Source organism: Sorex araneus, chromosome 1, assembly GCF_027595985.1.
Source record: "Sorex araneus isolate mSorAra2 chromosome 1, mSorAra2.pri, whole genome shotgun sequence".
NCBI classification, from domain to species: Eukaryota; Metazoa; Chordata; class Mammalia; order Eulipotyphla; family Soricidae; genus Sorex; species Sorex araneus.
Window position 1 is genome coordinate 190,789,072 of NC_073302.1, and position 14,726 is coordinate 190,803,797.

Here is a 14,726-nt window from a genome sequence, read left to right on the forward strand (position 1 = left end):
GTAATGAAACTTACAATTTTCACTTACGTTTTTGTTTGAATTTGTAAGCGCGGGCAATAATGTAAGCAATAACTATAAAACTAGCAGCTTTTCCCTTGCTCAGGGTCTTGCTTGGGCCTGCGAGCCTAGAAGCTTGATCCCAGCTAGCTGGCTTAATGAACTCCACTTGTGTATTACATTACTGCTGAACTCTTGTGCTGGTTGGGAGAGGGGGAGATTATCGACACCCGACCCTAACACCACACATCCAGAGGCATGGAAGGCGTCACCACAGGCCCACTTCCTGGGCGCTGGACAGGAACTCTGCTCCTCTCTGACCTCCGTGAGAGTTCTGGGCGGCGCGCAGCATGGGGAACAGGCAAGACCCAGGTCGGAATCAGTCTGGCTGCGGGCATGGGCGAGCCCGACTGCACTCCCGCACGGAGGCGACCCGTGAAGGGGTTGGGGGTGCAGGGTAAGCACCTCTTCCCCCCAGGTTCGGGGACATATCCTGACGTGGGTCCTGGACCACGGGGTGGGAGGGTGGGGGTGTGGGGGGTCGCTTTGGCAGACACGCGGCTAACGGAAGCCGGAGCCAGGGAGGGAAGCTGCGGAACCGGGGACACACCAGTCCCACGTGGCAGCGCTGCGCACGCCGGTGACCTGCAGGTCACCAGGGCCAGCCTCGGCCAGAAGTGTCATCCACCTCCCGCCTCCATTTACTCGCCTCGCCCCGCCTCGCCCCCGGCCCCCCTGCGCCCTGCTCTACCCCACCCCGCCCCCATCCGCCCCGCCCCGCCCCTCGTGCTCCGCGCCCCGCCCCACCACCTCCGTGTGCCCCGCCCCACCACCCCCGTGTGCCCCGCCCCGCCCTCCGTGAGCCACGCCCCGCCCCTCATCCAGCGCCCCGCCCCCTGCGCCCCATTCCGCACCGCCCACGTGCGCCCCGCCCCCTGTGCTCCCCGCACCGCATCGCCTCCTCGCGCTCCGCCCCGTGCGCCCGCCCCGCCCCCAGGCGCCCCGCCCCGTCCCCGTGCGCCCCGCCCTGCCCCGCCCCGCGCTTCTGCCACCGCCCAGAGCCCGAGGCCAGCCCTCCGGAAGAGCGCGTCCCGTTCCCGCTGACCGTTGGCCGCCATACCGGTGTCCACAGCGGCCCCTCCGCGCCTGCCCTCCCTGCCCCTCCCCGGCTCGGATCCCCGCAGCGCCCCGCCGAGCCGGGGAGGGGCCGCACTCCTGCGCGGCGCCCGGAGGCTGCAGGGGGTGCGTGGTCGGCCCGCCCCGAGGGGCGTGAGCAGGGGCGGAGCCGCGGACTTCGGACTCCAGGCCCAGCTGAGCCCCGCCGCGTCTGGAAATGGCGATGCCGGCTTTCTGGCTCGAGGTGCGAGACACCTGCACCTCCATGGGCCTGATGATGTCGGTGGTGCTGCTCGTGGGGGCGGCCCGCGTGTATGTGCGGCAGCATGTGCAGAGGGCCGCGCTGCACGCCTTCCTGCTGGAGCTGCTGGCCACCTTCCAGCTGTGCCTCTGCACGCACGAGCTGCAGCTGCTGAGCGAGCAGGAGCCCCCGCACTCTAGCTGGCCCCTGACGCTCATCTACTTCTTCTCGCTGGTGCATGGGCTGACTCTGGCCGGCACATCCAACAACCCGTGCGGCTTGCTGATGCAGATGCTGCTGGGGGCCATGACCCCCTCAATTGGGCTCCTTAAGCTGGGAGCCCAGCTCATCGGGGCCCTGAGCAGCAAGCTGTGCGTCGTGGGCCTGTGGAACCTGGAGTTGGCCCGCTTCCATGATAGCGACAGGAGCTTCGTTTGCAGGAGCCCCATCCAGGTGGACCTGGCCAAGGCCTTCTTCGTAGAGAGCCTCTGCTCCTTTATCTTCCACAGCGCCCTGCTGCACTTCCAGGAGGTCCGCGCCACGCTGCGCATCCACCTGCTCTCGGCGCTAATCACCTTTTTGGTCTATGCAGGTTTGTAACCCCCCCCCCCCATAAAGCGATGGGTGTATCCGGGGTCTCCATGACCCGAGGCTCCAGGTGCCTTGACTAAGATGCATCTCCGTAATATGGTATCCCCATTATTCTAACTCTTTTTGCAGAGCCCCCCTCCCTCTTTTGTCACATGGGAACATGTTGATCCTCCATTCAGGGCAGCTTGGAACACCTGAGAGGCGCCTCAGTGTGAAAGTGAGATGCTGTGAGGCTGCCAAGCGCCCTGATACCTGCACAGGGTGTTGAATGGGTGGGGAGATTGAGACGGGAGGGTTGGGAGATGACTTACCTGCGCTTCCTTCTCGCCAGCCTGCTCTAGATTCCTTGACGCTACTGGTAAACGGTCCTGTTTCTAAAAGTTCCTTTCAGTCTACAGCACAGGCCACCTGATCAGTAATATCAGAGGGGAATAGAAATCCCGTGGACTTCTTTTAACGGTTCTTTACCGACAAAATTATCTTTAATCATTAGTGACACATGCTCTCTTCGTCTATGAAGAAACATGTGAGGTTTTTTTTTTTCTTTTTTGCTACACCAGACGATGTTCTTGCTCTCAGAAATTACTCCTGGCACTGCTAGAGGGTTCATATGGGATGCCAGGGATGGAACCCTGGGTCCTCGGCCACGTGCGAGGCAAGCGCCTTACCCACTGTATTTTCCCTCAAACTCCAGAAAGATGTGTTTTAAAATGAAAACTTGCTTGAAATTAAAGACGCTTAAAAAAAAAACTAGTTGGTGGGTGAGTGCAGAGCAATAGTACACTGGGGAGGGCTTTACTTTGCACAAGGAGTACCCAGATTCGAATCAGGGCATCCTGTATTGTCCCCCAAGGACAGAAGTAATTCCTGAATGCAGAGCCAGGAGTAGACACTGAGATTGCTGGGTGTGACCCCAAAAGCAAAAAACAAATGAACAAAAACCTAGGGGTCAGAGCCATACTACAGCAGATACCTTGCACCTGCTAAACCAGTTCAACATGCCACACCCTATATGGTCTCCAGAGCACCGCCAGAATTGATCCCAGAGCACCAGTCAAGAGTAAGCCTTGAACAGCTCTGGGTGTGACCCCAAGAAAGTCTCAAAGAAAAAAAATAAACAATTCGATAAATTTGTTGGTTTCTTGTAAACAGTTTATCATAGCAGGCAATGGATAAGTCAGATACTCTAGATGAAACAAAGAAATCTAAAAAGCAAAGCTTACTGATGAAATGTATCATTTTATTTTATTTGGGGGTATGTATGCCAGGATTGTACCCAGAGCCTCACACATGCAATGCATAAGCTTTTCGAAGGTAAAACATGACGTTTTAAAGTTTGCAACAAAAATCTTTATTAGGGTTGAATCTAAATTATTAAATGTTTTTCAGGAACAAGAATCTAATAAAAGAAAGTGTGCAGTAATAAGTTTTCCTTCTGTACATTAAAAGTGAGTAGAAGTGGCCCTTATGGCCTCTTAAAGTGAAGGAGCACTTGCCTTAGCCTGAGTTCCATCTTGGGCACCACAACAAACAAACGCAGAAAAACACCCACACATTTTCTTGACCTCCTAGGATAAAAATGAAAGGCTTAGGGCTGGAGAGATAGCAGGTAGGGCTCTTGTTTTGCACACAGCCAACCTGGGTTCATTTTCTGGCATCACATATGGTCCCCCAAGCACCACTAGGAATAATTACTAAGTGCAGATCCAGGAATAAGCCCTGAGTATCACTGGGTATGACTAAAAACAAAACCAAAAGTTATATACAATTGGATTTGTCTGTACCTATGTCCCTCCTCTCTTGATTACCCTAAAGTTGGTGTTCTTCCTGTTTTTACATACTTTATGTACATTTCTACAATAGCATATGTAAAAGCTAATTTTTATCTTGTAAATTTTGGAAAAAGATTGAAGTTACAGATACATGTAAAAAGTTATTAAAATAACCCATAAAGTATTAATATTTTTTTTTGGTTTTTGGGTCACACCTGGCGATGCACAGGGGTCACTCCTGGCTTTGCACTCAGGAATTACTCCTGGCAGTGCTCAGGGGACCATATGGGATGCTGGGATTTGAACCCGGGTTGGCCGCATGCAAGGCAAACACCCTACCCGCTATGCTATCACTCCAGCCCCCAAAGTATTAATATTTATGTATTTATAAATACTAATGTAACATTGACACTGAGACCATTGAGATGCAGGTGTGCTGTGCAGAGAACTCAACATGTTGACAGTATGGGCTTGTATGCAAGAAGCCCAGGTCTGATCCCCTGCATCTGTATACATTCAGGAGCAACCCCAAAGTACAGAGCCCAGAGTAGCCCCCAAACAGAACAAAACAAAGTGAGGTAAGGAATTGATTAGATAGGAAGAAAGAGCTAAGGAATTTCTAGAGCTGTGTTCTAGTGATATTTCGTTGTTGTTTGTTTTGGAGTCACATCCGGCTATGCTCAGGGGTTACTCCTAGCTCTGCACTCAGGAGTTACTCCCGGTGATGCTCAGTGGACCATAGGATGCTCAGGATCAAGCTCTTGCTGGCTTCCTGCAAGGCAAATGCCCTACCCGCTGAACTATTGCTCTCACCCTCATCTAGTGACATTCTGCATTCAGATCATCAGATGTTGATCAAGACATCAAGACAAATCAAATGTTGCATTTGTATTAATCTGGTTCTCACCTTTCCTTGCTTGTCTGACTGCTCAGGGAAGAGTCTTCCCTGCACTCCAGTGTGAACCAGGGATAAGATAGGAGGGCTCCAGTTTACAAAACTCTTCAAGCCTGTGTTCTCACTTGTTTAGTTTCACTCTGGAAAATCCTGTGTTCTCTCTTGAACACAAACATCTCCCATAAGTCTCATAAAAACTCCCTTGGAAAAACAAAAAGCCCAAGGGTGCCTACCCACACCCTAGCCACTAGCTGCATAGAGCTGTTTAGACAAAAATGGATTAAGACCTGGAGAGATGCTCAGTGGGCTGAGCACATGCATGTGGGAGGTTCAGGTTCCACCCTTGGCACCACATGGTTCTCTGAGCACTACCTGGAGTGAACCTCAAGCACAGAGCTGTGAGTAGCCCCTGAACACCTCCAGGGTTGGTCCCCAAACTAAAAAAAAATCTTGTAGTTATGACATTATAGAGCTGTAAAACTATTAATGCGGATTCCCAGAGAATCTACCTAATTTAGTTTTTAAATTTAAGTTTGGGAAAAAATTATTTAATGAACAGGGTAAAATGAGAGTACATTCATTTTTAAAATTAGACATTAGAAAAAAATGCTTTTATATATCTAAGTTGTATTTTTTACTGTACCTATTCATTTACTTTGTATGATTTAAATCATACACTTGTTTTCTTTTTTTGTTTGTTTTGAGGTCACACTCAGCCAGTAGTCAGGGCTTACTCCTGGTTCTGGGTTCAGGGATCATTCCTGGCAGACGCAGGGGAACCACATAATAGGACCCAGGTGCAAAGCAAATGCCATGTGCAAAGCAAATGCCCTAACCACTGTACTGTATCTCCAGCTTCAAATGCTTTTTTCTGATGTGTCTTCATCCACCAGAAAGTAAGCTTATTGAGTACACAGACAAGGCTGGGTTTTTTAAATCAATTATAATGTGTAATGTATAATGTGTAACCAGGATTTAATATAGTGTCACCTGTTACAAAACACTCATAATTTTTCAAACGAAGGAATAAAACAGAAAATACTCTTCTCTTTAGGTGGGAAAAAGATGGGTCACACCCAATGGTGCCCAAGGTTTATTCCTGGTTTTGTGTTCAGGGGTCACTCCCAGACGTGTTAGGGAACATGCAAGTGCCAGGGATCATACCAATTATCAGAGTTGGCCTCATGCAAAGCAAGCACCTTAACTCTTGTACTAGCTCTCTGGGTACTCTGTGAATTTTAAAAATCACATAAAGGGGCTACTGACACAGTACAGAGGTTAAGATGCTTGACTTGCAGCAGACCCAAGTTTGATCCCCAGCACCACATTGGTTCGACTAAGCCCCACAAGGAGTGATTCCTGAGCAACAGAGCTGGGAGTAAACTCTGAGCACAGTTAAGTGTGGCCCAAATCCCGGGATCCTCCCATCAAATAAAAAAAATACTGATTGGTATTTCATATTAACAATAAATGGATCATTTAGGTATGTTCATATGCATATTAGGATTTTCCAAGTTCTTTTATCAGGATTTCTTGAGTTTTTCCACAAGTATGATTTTGCCCCTTACCCTAGGACACTTGGCAATATCTGAATCTGCTTATAATGGTTACACCGAGGGAGAGAAGAATGTGCTCCTCCCACCTAATCAGGGAGGCTCCGGATGCTGCTAAGACCCTTCCAACCAAGAGCAGTCTGTCCAACACCTGCCCATGCCAAGTTTGGGGCTTTGTTGGCACACCTCTTAAAACCACAGTAACCTAGTACTTTTAATGGTCCTTGGGTTTGCCTAGAAATTGCTAGGGCAGATGAGGCCCAGAGGGAACCTGGGCACAGAGCTGGACTCTAAGCCCTGCACAGTAATTAATGGTGAACATATGCTCATCACTCATGATCACTTCATTATTGAAAAAAAATTGTTACCACTTTGCAGTTGCTTGCTTGTAACAGCTATAGGTCAACTGCATCTCTCCATCTGTGGCTTGGTCTTGAGGGTCTTAACCTCCTCAGCAGCTTTGTCAAACTCAGCTGGCAGTTACAGGGATCCCAGGTAGACTACAAAGACCAAGCAGCAGGAACATAGAATATAAACTACAGTGCCTTCTGTTTTTTAAATTTTATTGTAGAGTAGGTAACTAGGTCTATAATGGTTTATAATTTTGATGTGCAAAGTTACTATACCCCATCACCTCCAAAGTGCCCCAGCCCTCCACCTTATCCCTATGGCACTTCTAGTCCTCCTGCCAAACCTCCTCTTCCATTTCCTCCCCCATTCATTCTTCATGGTCCTCTTGACAAATAAAAACAGAGCATTAATACTTTTCTCCTTTTGAGTGGTTTATTTTGGTTGTATGGAGCACCCAGCAATGCTCAAGGACCCTATATTTTGTTTAAAACACAAAGGTGTGTGTATGCACATGAGGACTGGGGATATTATATCCATTTATGGAGCATTTTTATTTCAATTAAATTAATGAATATATAGAAATACAGTCAAATCTGGGTTTTGGTGGGGAGCATACCCAGAGCACTCAGGGGCTACTCCTGGCTCTGTGCTCAGTACTCCTGCTGGTATGAGACCACATGCAGTATCAGGGACTGAATCAGGATTGGCCACGTGCAAGGCAAGAGCCTTAACCCCTCCACTATTTCTTCAGCCCACCAAATCTATTTTATAATAGATTTGAATAACAGAACAAATTAAATGTGCATTTTATTATATAAACTTTTAAAATGGCTTTTTAAGAAATCTGCACCTAGATTATAATGATGATCTATAATATATTCTTATACCTTATATGTTAGGTAATTCTGCAAAGAAAGAAAACAGAATAAGAACATTTAAACACTTGAAATAGAAGCCATATTTGATAACCACTTTATTTCTAATCACAAGAAATGTGCTTTGGGGGCTGGAGAGATAGTAAAGTGAGTAAGGTGTTTAACCTTGCACATGGTCAACCCTGGTTTAATCTCTGGCATCCCATATGGTCCCCCAAGCACTGCCAAGGATAACCCCTGAGCATCACTGAGTGTGACAGAAAGGAAAGAAAAAAAGAGATGGGGAGTGGGAGATGAAGAACGAGGGAGGGGGAAGGAAAGATGGAAGGAAGGAAGCAAGGAAGAAAGGAAGGAAAAGAAAGGAAATACATAAATAAATTTGCTTTTATATAACTCTTGAAATGTCTTACAGGAGGAAGTCTGACCGGAGCTGTATTCAATCCAGCTTTGGCACTTTCACTACATTTCAAGTGTTTCGGTGAAGCCTTTTTTCAATTTCTTATGATATATTGGCTGGCTCCTTGTTTAGGTAAGCATATTTTTACTTAAAGTGACTGCAACATTAGCACATCTTAAATCAGGATCTGGAACTCTACTAAAACATGAACTTCCAAAGTCAGAGCAGTCATCCAAAAATAGAGAAAAATCTAGTTAACATACTTGAGATAACAATTCACTTTGAGCCTTTACGTAAAGACTGCTTTTATTTTCAATAAAATTAATGTATCTAGTTGAGGATAGTTGTATCAGATATGATACACTTTAGAAACCCTAAGATGTCAGAGCAAAAAAATGTGGGGACTATTTTAATAGATCATTTTTTTGGTACAGAAATTAATTCTTCTCTTATTTGTAAGCTCCAAGACAATAGTGAGTGTAAGTTTAAAAGTTATCCATAAGTTTCATGCCTGTTATTTGGGGCACAAGATATATAATACTTTTTTACACATCTGAGTCAGATAACACAAAACATTTTTAAAGCACTTTATAATATGTTTCTACATAGAAATCGGGCACAGTGAGTAGGGCATTTGCCTTGCACGCAGCTGACCCGGGTTCAATTCCTCCATCCCTCTCAGCCCTGCAAGCTACCGAGAGTATCCCGCCCACATGGCAAGCTACCTATGGCGTATTGAATATGCCAAAAACAGTAGCAACGAGTCTCACAATGGAGACGTTACTGGTGCCTGCTCGAGCAAATCGATGAACAACAAACGAGATGACAGTGCTACAGTGCCAGTGCTACATAGAAACCATCACCATTCCTTGATATTATTTAGCTGTTTTAACAATATAACTGCAAAAAACTGAGGAAACCTGGCTGTCTACTGTCAATGCCTTTCCTTTTAGCTTCATCAGAGCTTTGTTTCTTTGGAAAGGGCTTCACTCCATCCATCACCCTGTCTAATGTCCTTCCATTTCTTTGCTCTTAAGCCTCTTATGTAGCCTCTTTGAATGACTCTTGTAAAAACCATTTCTTCTTATCACTCAAACCAGCAAGTTTGAGTGACCTTCCACTTCCCTCCTCCCCTGCACCCTCATTCTTACCTACCCTGCTCAATACACTCTGTAGGCTTACACACAAAGAATAACACAGAAAACCAGGGTCTCTGGGACCCACTCATGATGCTCAGGGATAATTCCTGGTGGTACTCAAAGGCCCTATGTGGTGACCTAGGGTCACTTGTGGCAAGGCCAGTACCTTAAACCCCAGAACTATCTCTCTTGCTCTGGCCCCAAAAACCTAAATTTTAAAATGTTGCTGTTTTCAATTCTATAGATTGTTTAAAGATCAATTTTCTCTCTTTTTTAATTAAAAAGAAATATAAAAGGTCATTAATTAGACAGCTTTAAAGTTTTATTTTGGGGGGTTTGGGTCCACACTAGTCTGTTCTCAGGGCTAATTCCTGGCTCAGGGATCACTTCTGGTGAGGTTTAGGGGGACTACCTGGGGTGCCAGGGACCAAGCCCACGTCAGTGCACATGCAAGCCAGCACATTACCCATAGTACCATCTCTCTGAGTTAGATGGGAAAATAATATTTTTTTAAAAAAACACTGTATAATTAACATTATGTATTTGTAAATGTGGACTGGAACAATAGCACAGCAGATAGGGCATTTGCCTTGCACACGGCCGACCTGGGTTCGATTCCTCTGTCCCTCTCAGAAAGCCTGGCAAGCTACCGAGAGTATACCACCAGCACAGCAGAGCCTGACAAGCTACCCGTGGCATATTCGATATGCCAAAAACAATAACGACTGTTACTGGTGCCCGCTCGAGCAAATCGATGAGCAATGCGATGACAGTGACAGTGACAGTGATTTGTGAATGTACTCCAACTACTGTCTTAACAACAGGCTCATAATACAAAGGAATCACTTTTGCTCACTGCTTCAAAAAACCCTATAAGGAGGCATTTACAGAAGAATTGGGGTATTCTCAAAGTGCTCAGGGCTCTGAGGCCACTCCAGTAACATTTGGCACCTGATACAGGCCTTGCTTCTGGCAGTGTTCAGGTGCCACATGGTGCAGAAATAGAACTCATAGCCCAATGTAACACAAGACCTGCAGTTCTGCGAATGATCCCTGACTCCTGCTTAGCACAAAGGCTAAGACCTGTGTGAGACCCTGGTTTAAATGTCTAGCATTGCCCCCCCGCCCCCCAGAATCAGAATGATGTTCCTGGGGGTCAGAAACTTTTCATTAAACACATTTTCTAGCTCAAATCACTTACAACTACTTTGTGGCAGAACATGATAGGAAAAAAGGGCCAGTAACTGCTCTGTTAGACTGTGTGCAATCAGGGTCAAAGAGCACTCAGCAGGCCCAAGGCTGAATCTTTAGAAGCCCAGTGACTCCCGAGCAGTACTAGGTATGGCCCCAAAACAACAAAATCCAAACCAACAAAAAGAAAGCACACAGGGGCTGGAACGATAGCACAGCGGGTAGGGCCTTTGCCTTGCACGCGGCCTACCTGGGTTCTAATCCCAGCGTCCCATATGGTCCCCTGAGCACCACCAGGGGTAATTCCTGAGTTAAGAGCCAGGACTAACCCCTATGCATCGCCGGGTGTGACCTAAAAACCGAAAAAAAAAAAAGAAAAAAAAAGAAAGCACACAGAGCAGAGCAGAGTGTAGTGGGGGTCTCCTGTAGGAATGTTATATTTTCTTCACAGCTGTATGGTCCACCTGACATTACTTGTAGTCCCTGTAACATTTGAAAGATCCACTTACCTGGTAACAATCCAAATACCAGAAAAAAGAACAAGAGCAAATGCACTTTTAGTCACTTACTTTATTCCCCCAAACACTGCCAAAGGTCCTGCCAGCCTGAATATGAGGGAGGAAGATCTACTTACTCACAGTATTGGGTATGGCCTCATGATATTTAATCCAAATATGGATTAAACACTTTTGCAACTATATATGCTCCTACTTGGTTTGTTGAAAATGAGCATTCACGGGCAGTTTCTTGGCTTAAACATCTTGGTACTATTTTTCCTGCATAGAGCTAATATGATATTTCTTATTGTAGCTTTTGGTTTACAGGTATGTAATATGATATGTAATATATGTAATATAATATGATAGTAATATGTAATATGTAATATAATATCATAATGTAATATGATGTGTAATGTAATATGTAATACAATATATTCATTATAGCTTTTGGTTTACAGAGACATGTTATTTCTTGAATGAGATCCAATACAGAAATCCTTCTGTGTATGTGATTAAAGGTGTGAATAAACAGGGCAAGAGAGATAGAACAGCCGGTAAGGTTCTTGCCTTCATGTGGCCGACCCAGGTTCAATTTCGGCATCGTAGAACCATGGGTAACCTTGAGCACCACCGGGTGTGGCCTCAAAAAGATGTGAATAAACAGCCAGTTTTAGAATATTGCATGCTTTCTTGCTGTTGAGTTTTGTCATGTAAGTTAATATTCCCACCAGAAAATCAGTAGCCTCAAATGAAACGAAATAGGATGGCCAAGCTGCTCAGGATGTACCTCAATAGTGAAGTGTATGCCTTGCATTCAGGGGCTTGCGTTCAGATCCCCAGAACCACCACACGCAAGTAATGTTAGGAGCCAGAGTGATAGCACAGTGGGGCGGGCACGTGCCTTGCATGCAGCTAACTCGGATATAATCCCCAGCATCCTATATAGTCCCTAGAGCACTGCCAGGAACACAGACAGAAGTCCTGAGCATGGCTGTGTATAGCTTCCAAACCAAATAATAAAATTTAAAAACCAGGGGCTGGAATGATAGCGCAGTGGGTAAGGCATTTGCCTTGCACACGGCCGACCCAGGTTCGATTCCCAGCATCCCATATGGTCCCCTGAGCACCTCCAGGGGTAATTCCTGAGTGCAGAGCCAGGAGTGACCCCTGTGCATTGCCGGGTGTGACCCAAAAAGCAAAAAAAAAATTTAAGAACCACTGTTTGGGACCTGGGAGATATTTAAAGACTTGAAGCAAATATTCTGCATGCAGGATCCTGGGTTCAGTCTTTGGTGTGGCAGGGCATACCAATCAAGAATGGCCTGTAAGGGGGCTGGAGTGATAGCACAGCGGGTAGGGCGTTTGCCTTGCACGCAGCCGACCCGGGTTCGAATCCCAGCATCCCATATGGTCCCCTGAGCACCGCCAGGGGTGATTCCTGAGTGCATGAGCCAGGAGTGACCCCTGTGCATCGCCGGGTGTGATCCAAAAAAGAAAAAAAAAAAAAGAAAAAAAAAAGAATGGCCTGTAAGAAATTCTAGTTCCTATAAGAGTAATTGAAAAATCTACAAATGGCATGATACTATACTTAGAGATTCCCAAAGACTCTATCTACCCCAAAGCTCCTAGAAATAATAGATTTATATAGTAGAGTGGCAGATTACAAAATCAACACCCAGAAGTCCATGGATTTCCTCTATACAAATAATAAAGGAGAAGAAAGAGATATTTTTAAAACTTCCATTCACAATTGTGCCTCAGAAAATCACCTCAGAATAGGCTTAAATAAGGAAGTAAAGGACCTGTATAAAGAAAACTACAACGGGCTGAAGCAACAGCACAGGGCGTAGGGTGTTTGCCTTGCACGGGGCTGACCCAGGTTGATTCCCAGCATCTCTTATGGTTCCCTGAACACCACCAGGATTAATTTCTTGAGTACACGAGCCAGGAGTAACCCCTATGGAATGCCGAGTGTGACCCAAAAAAAGAAAAAAGAAAACTACAAAATCCTACATCAAGAAATAAAGGAGGACATGAGGAAATGAAGACGCATCCCCTGCTCCTGGATTCGGAGAAATAACATTGTTAAAATGGCAATATTCCCCAAAGCATTACAGAAATTTAATGTGGTCCCTATAAGGATATCCATGACATTTTTCAAAGAAATAGACCAAACAGTCCTGAAATTCATATGGAACAATGCACCCCCACGAATAGTTAAAGCAATCCTTGGGAAAAAGAAAATGGGTGGCATCACCTTCCCCAACTTCAAACTGTATTACAAAGTGGTAGTTATTAAAATAGCATAGCATTGGAATAAAGACAGACCGACAGACCAATGGAATAGAGCTTAATATCCAAGACCCTCAAATACATGATCATTTAATCTTTGGTAATGGAACAAGAAATATGAAGTAGAGCAAGGAAACAAGTGGTACTGGGAAAACTGGGCAGCTGCATGTAAAAAAATGAGTTCTGATCTCTAATGCCATGAACAAAAATCAGATCAAAATGAATTAAGGACCTCGGTATCAGACTTGAATCCATAAGGTATATGGAAGAAAACATTGAAGCTAAAGGCATCTTCAAAGATGAAACACCATAGACTAAGCAAGTGGAAGCAATGATAAAAGAAATGGGACTACATTAAACTAAGAAGCTTCTGCACCTCAAAAGAAATGGTGACCAAGATACAGACAGCCAATGGAATGGGAAAAATTATTTACTCAATACCCATCTGATAAGGGGTTAATATTCAACATATATAAGGCACTGGTAGAACTTTACAAGAAAAAGCATCCAATCCCATCTGAAAGTGGGGAGAAAGAATGAGCAGAAACTTCCTCAAAAAAGAAATTCAGATGGCCAAAAGGCACATGAAAAAAATGCTCCACATCACTAATCATTAGGGAGAGGCAAATCAAAACAACAATGAGATACCATCTCACACCGCAGAGACTGGCACACATCCAAAAGAACAGGAATAGCTAGTGCTGGCACAGATGCCACTAGAAAGGGAATTTATTGTTGATGGGAATTAATGGTCCAGCCTTTCTGGAAAACAATATGAACTTCCCTCAAAATACTAGATATTGAGTTCCCATTTTTAAAAATTATTTATTAATTAGTGAATCACCATGAGGGTACAGTAACAGATTTACACATTTTCATACTTGTGTTTCCCTCATACAAAGTTCGAACACCCCTCCCTCTACCAGTGTCCATTCTCCACCACCAGTGAACCCAGTATCCCTCCCACCTCCGAATCCCATCCCCCCCTTCCCCCCTTCCCCGTCTCTGTCTTAGGGCATTCCCTTTTGTTCTCTCTCCTTTTGGGTGTTGTGGTCTGCAATAGGGATATTGAGTGGCCATCGTGTTCAATCTATAGTCTACTTTCAGCATGCATCTCCCCTCCCAAGCCAGTCCTCCAACCAGAGCTTACTTGATGTTCCCTTCTCTATCTAAACTGCTTTTCCCCCAGTGTGTGAGGCCAGCTTCCAAGCCATGGAGCCAATCTCCTGGTACTAATTTCTACTATTCTTGGGTGTTAGTCTCCTACTCTGTTATTTTTATTTTTCTGCTTTTCGGGTCACACCCAGCGATGCTCAGGGGTTATTCCTGGCTTTGCACTCAGGAATTACTCCTGGCGGTGCTTGGGGGACCATATGGGATGCCGGGGATCGAACCCAGGTCGGCCACGTGCAAGGCAAACGCCCTACCCGCTGTGCTATCACTCCGGCCCCAACTCTGTTATTTTATATTCCACGGATGAGCACAATCTTTCTATATCTGTCTCTCTCTTTCTGACTCATTTCACTTAGCATCATATTTTCCATGTTGATCCACTTATATGCAAAGTCCATGACTTCATCTTTTCTAACAGCTGTGTTAGACAATGTGTTCCATTGTATAGATGTACCAAAGTTTCTTTAACCAGTCATCTGTTCTCAGGCACTCGGGTTTTTTCCAGGTTCTGGCTATTGTAAACAGTGTTGCGATGAACATAAAAGTGCAAATGTCATTTCGACTATACTTTTTTGCTTCTCTGGGATATATTCCCAGAAGTGGAGTTCCCATTTGACCCAACAATACCACTTGTAGGAATATA

At 45.4% G+C, this 14,726-nt stretch overlaps 1 protein-coding gene across 4 annotated transcripts in view; it reads left to right on the plus strand.

Moving 5' to 3' along the window:
- Positions 1–1,034: 1,034 nt before the first annotated feature.
- Positions 1,035–14,726, plus strand: part of AQP11 (aquaporin 11) — a 45,039-nt gene continuing 31,347 nt past the window's right edge. For 3 of the 4 annotated variants that reach the window (XM_055134036.1, XM_055134038.1, XM_055134037.1), the window contains exons 1-2: positions 1,035–1,946; positions 7,804–7,920. In XM_055134036.1, the coding sequence (XP_054990011.1) occupies positions 1,331–1,946; positions 7,804–7,920 (733 nt within the window). In that variant the 5' untranslated portion in view covers positions 1,035–1,330. Of the gene's footprint in view, positions 1,947–7,803; positions 7,921–8,470; positions 11,076–14,726 lie in introns of those variants that run through there. The other variant, XM_055134035.1, reaches the window with a different exon arrangement.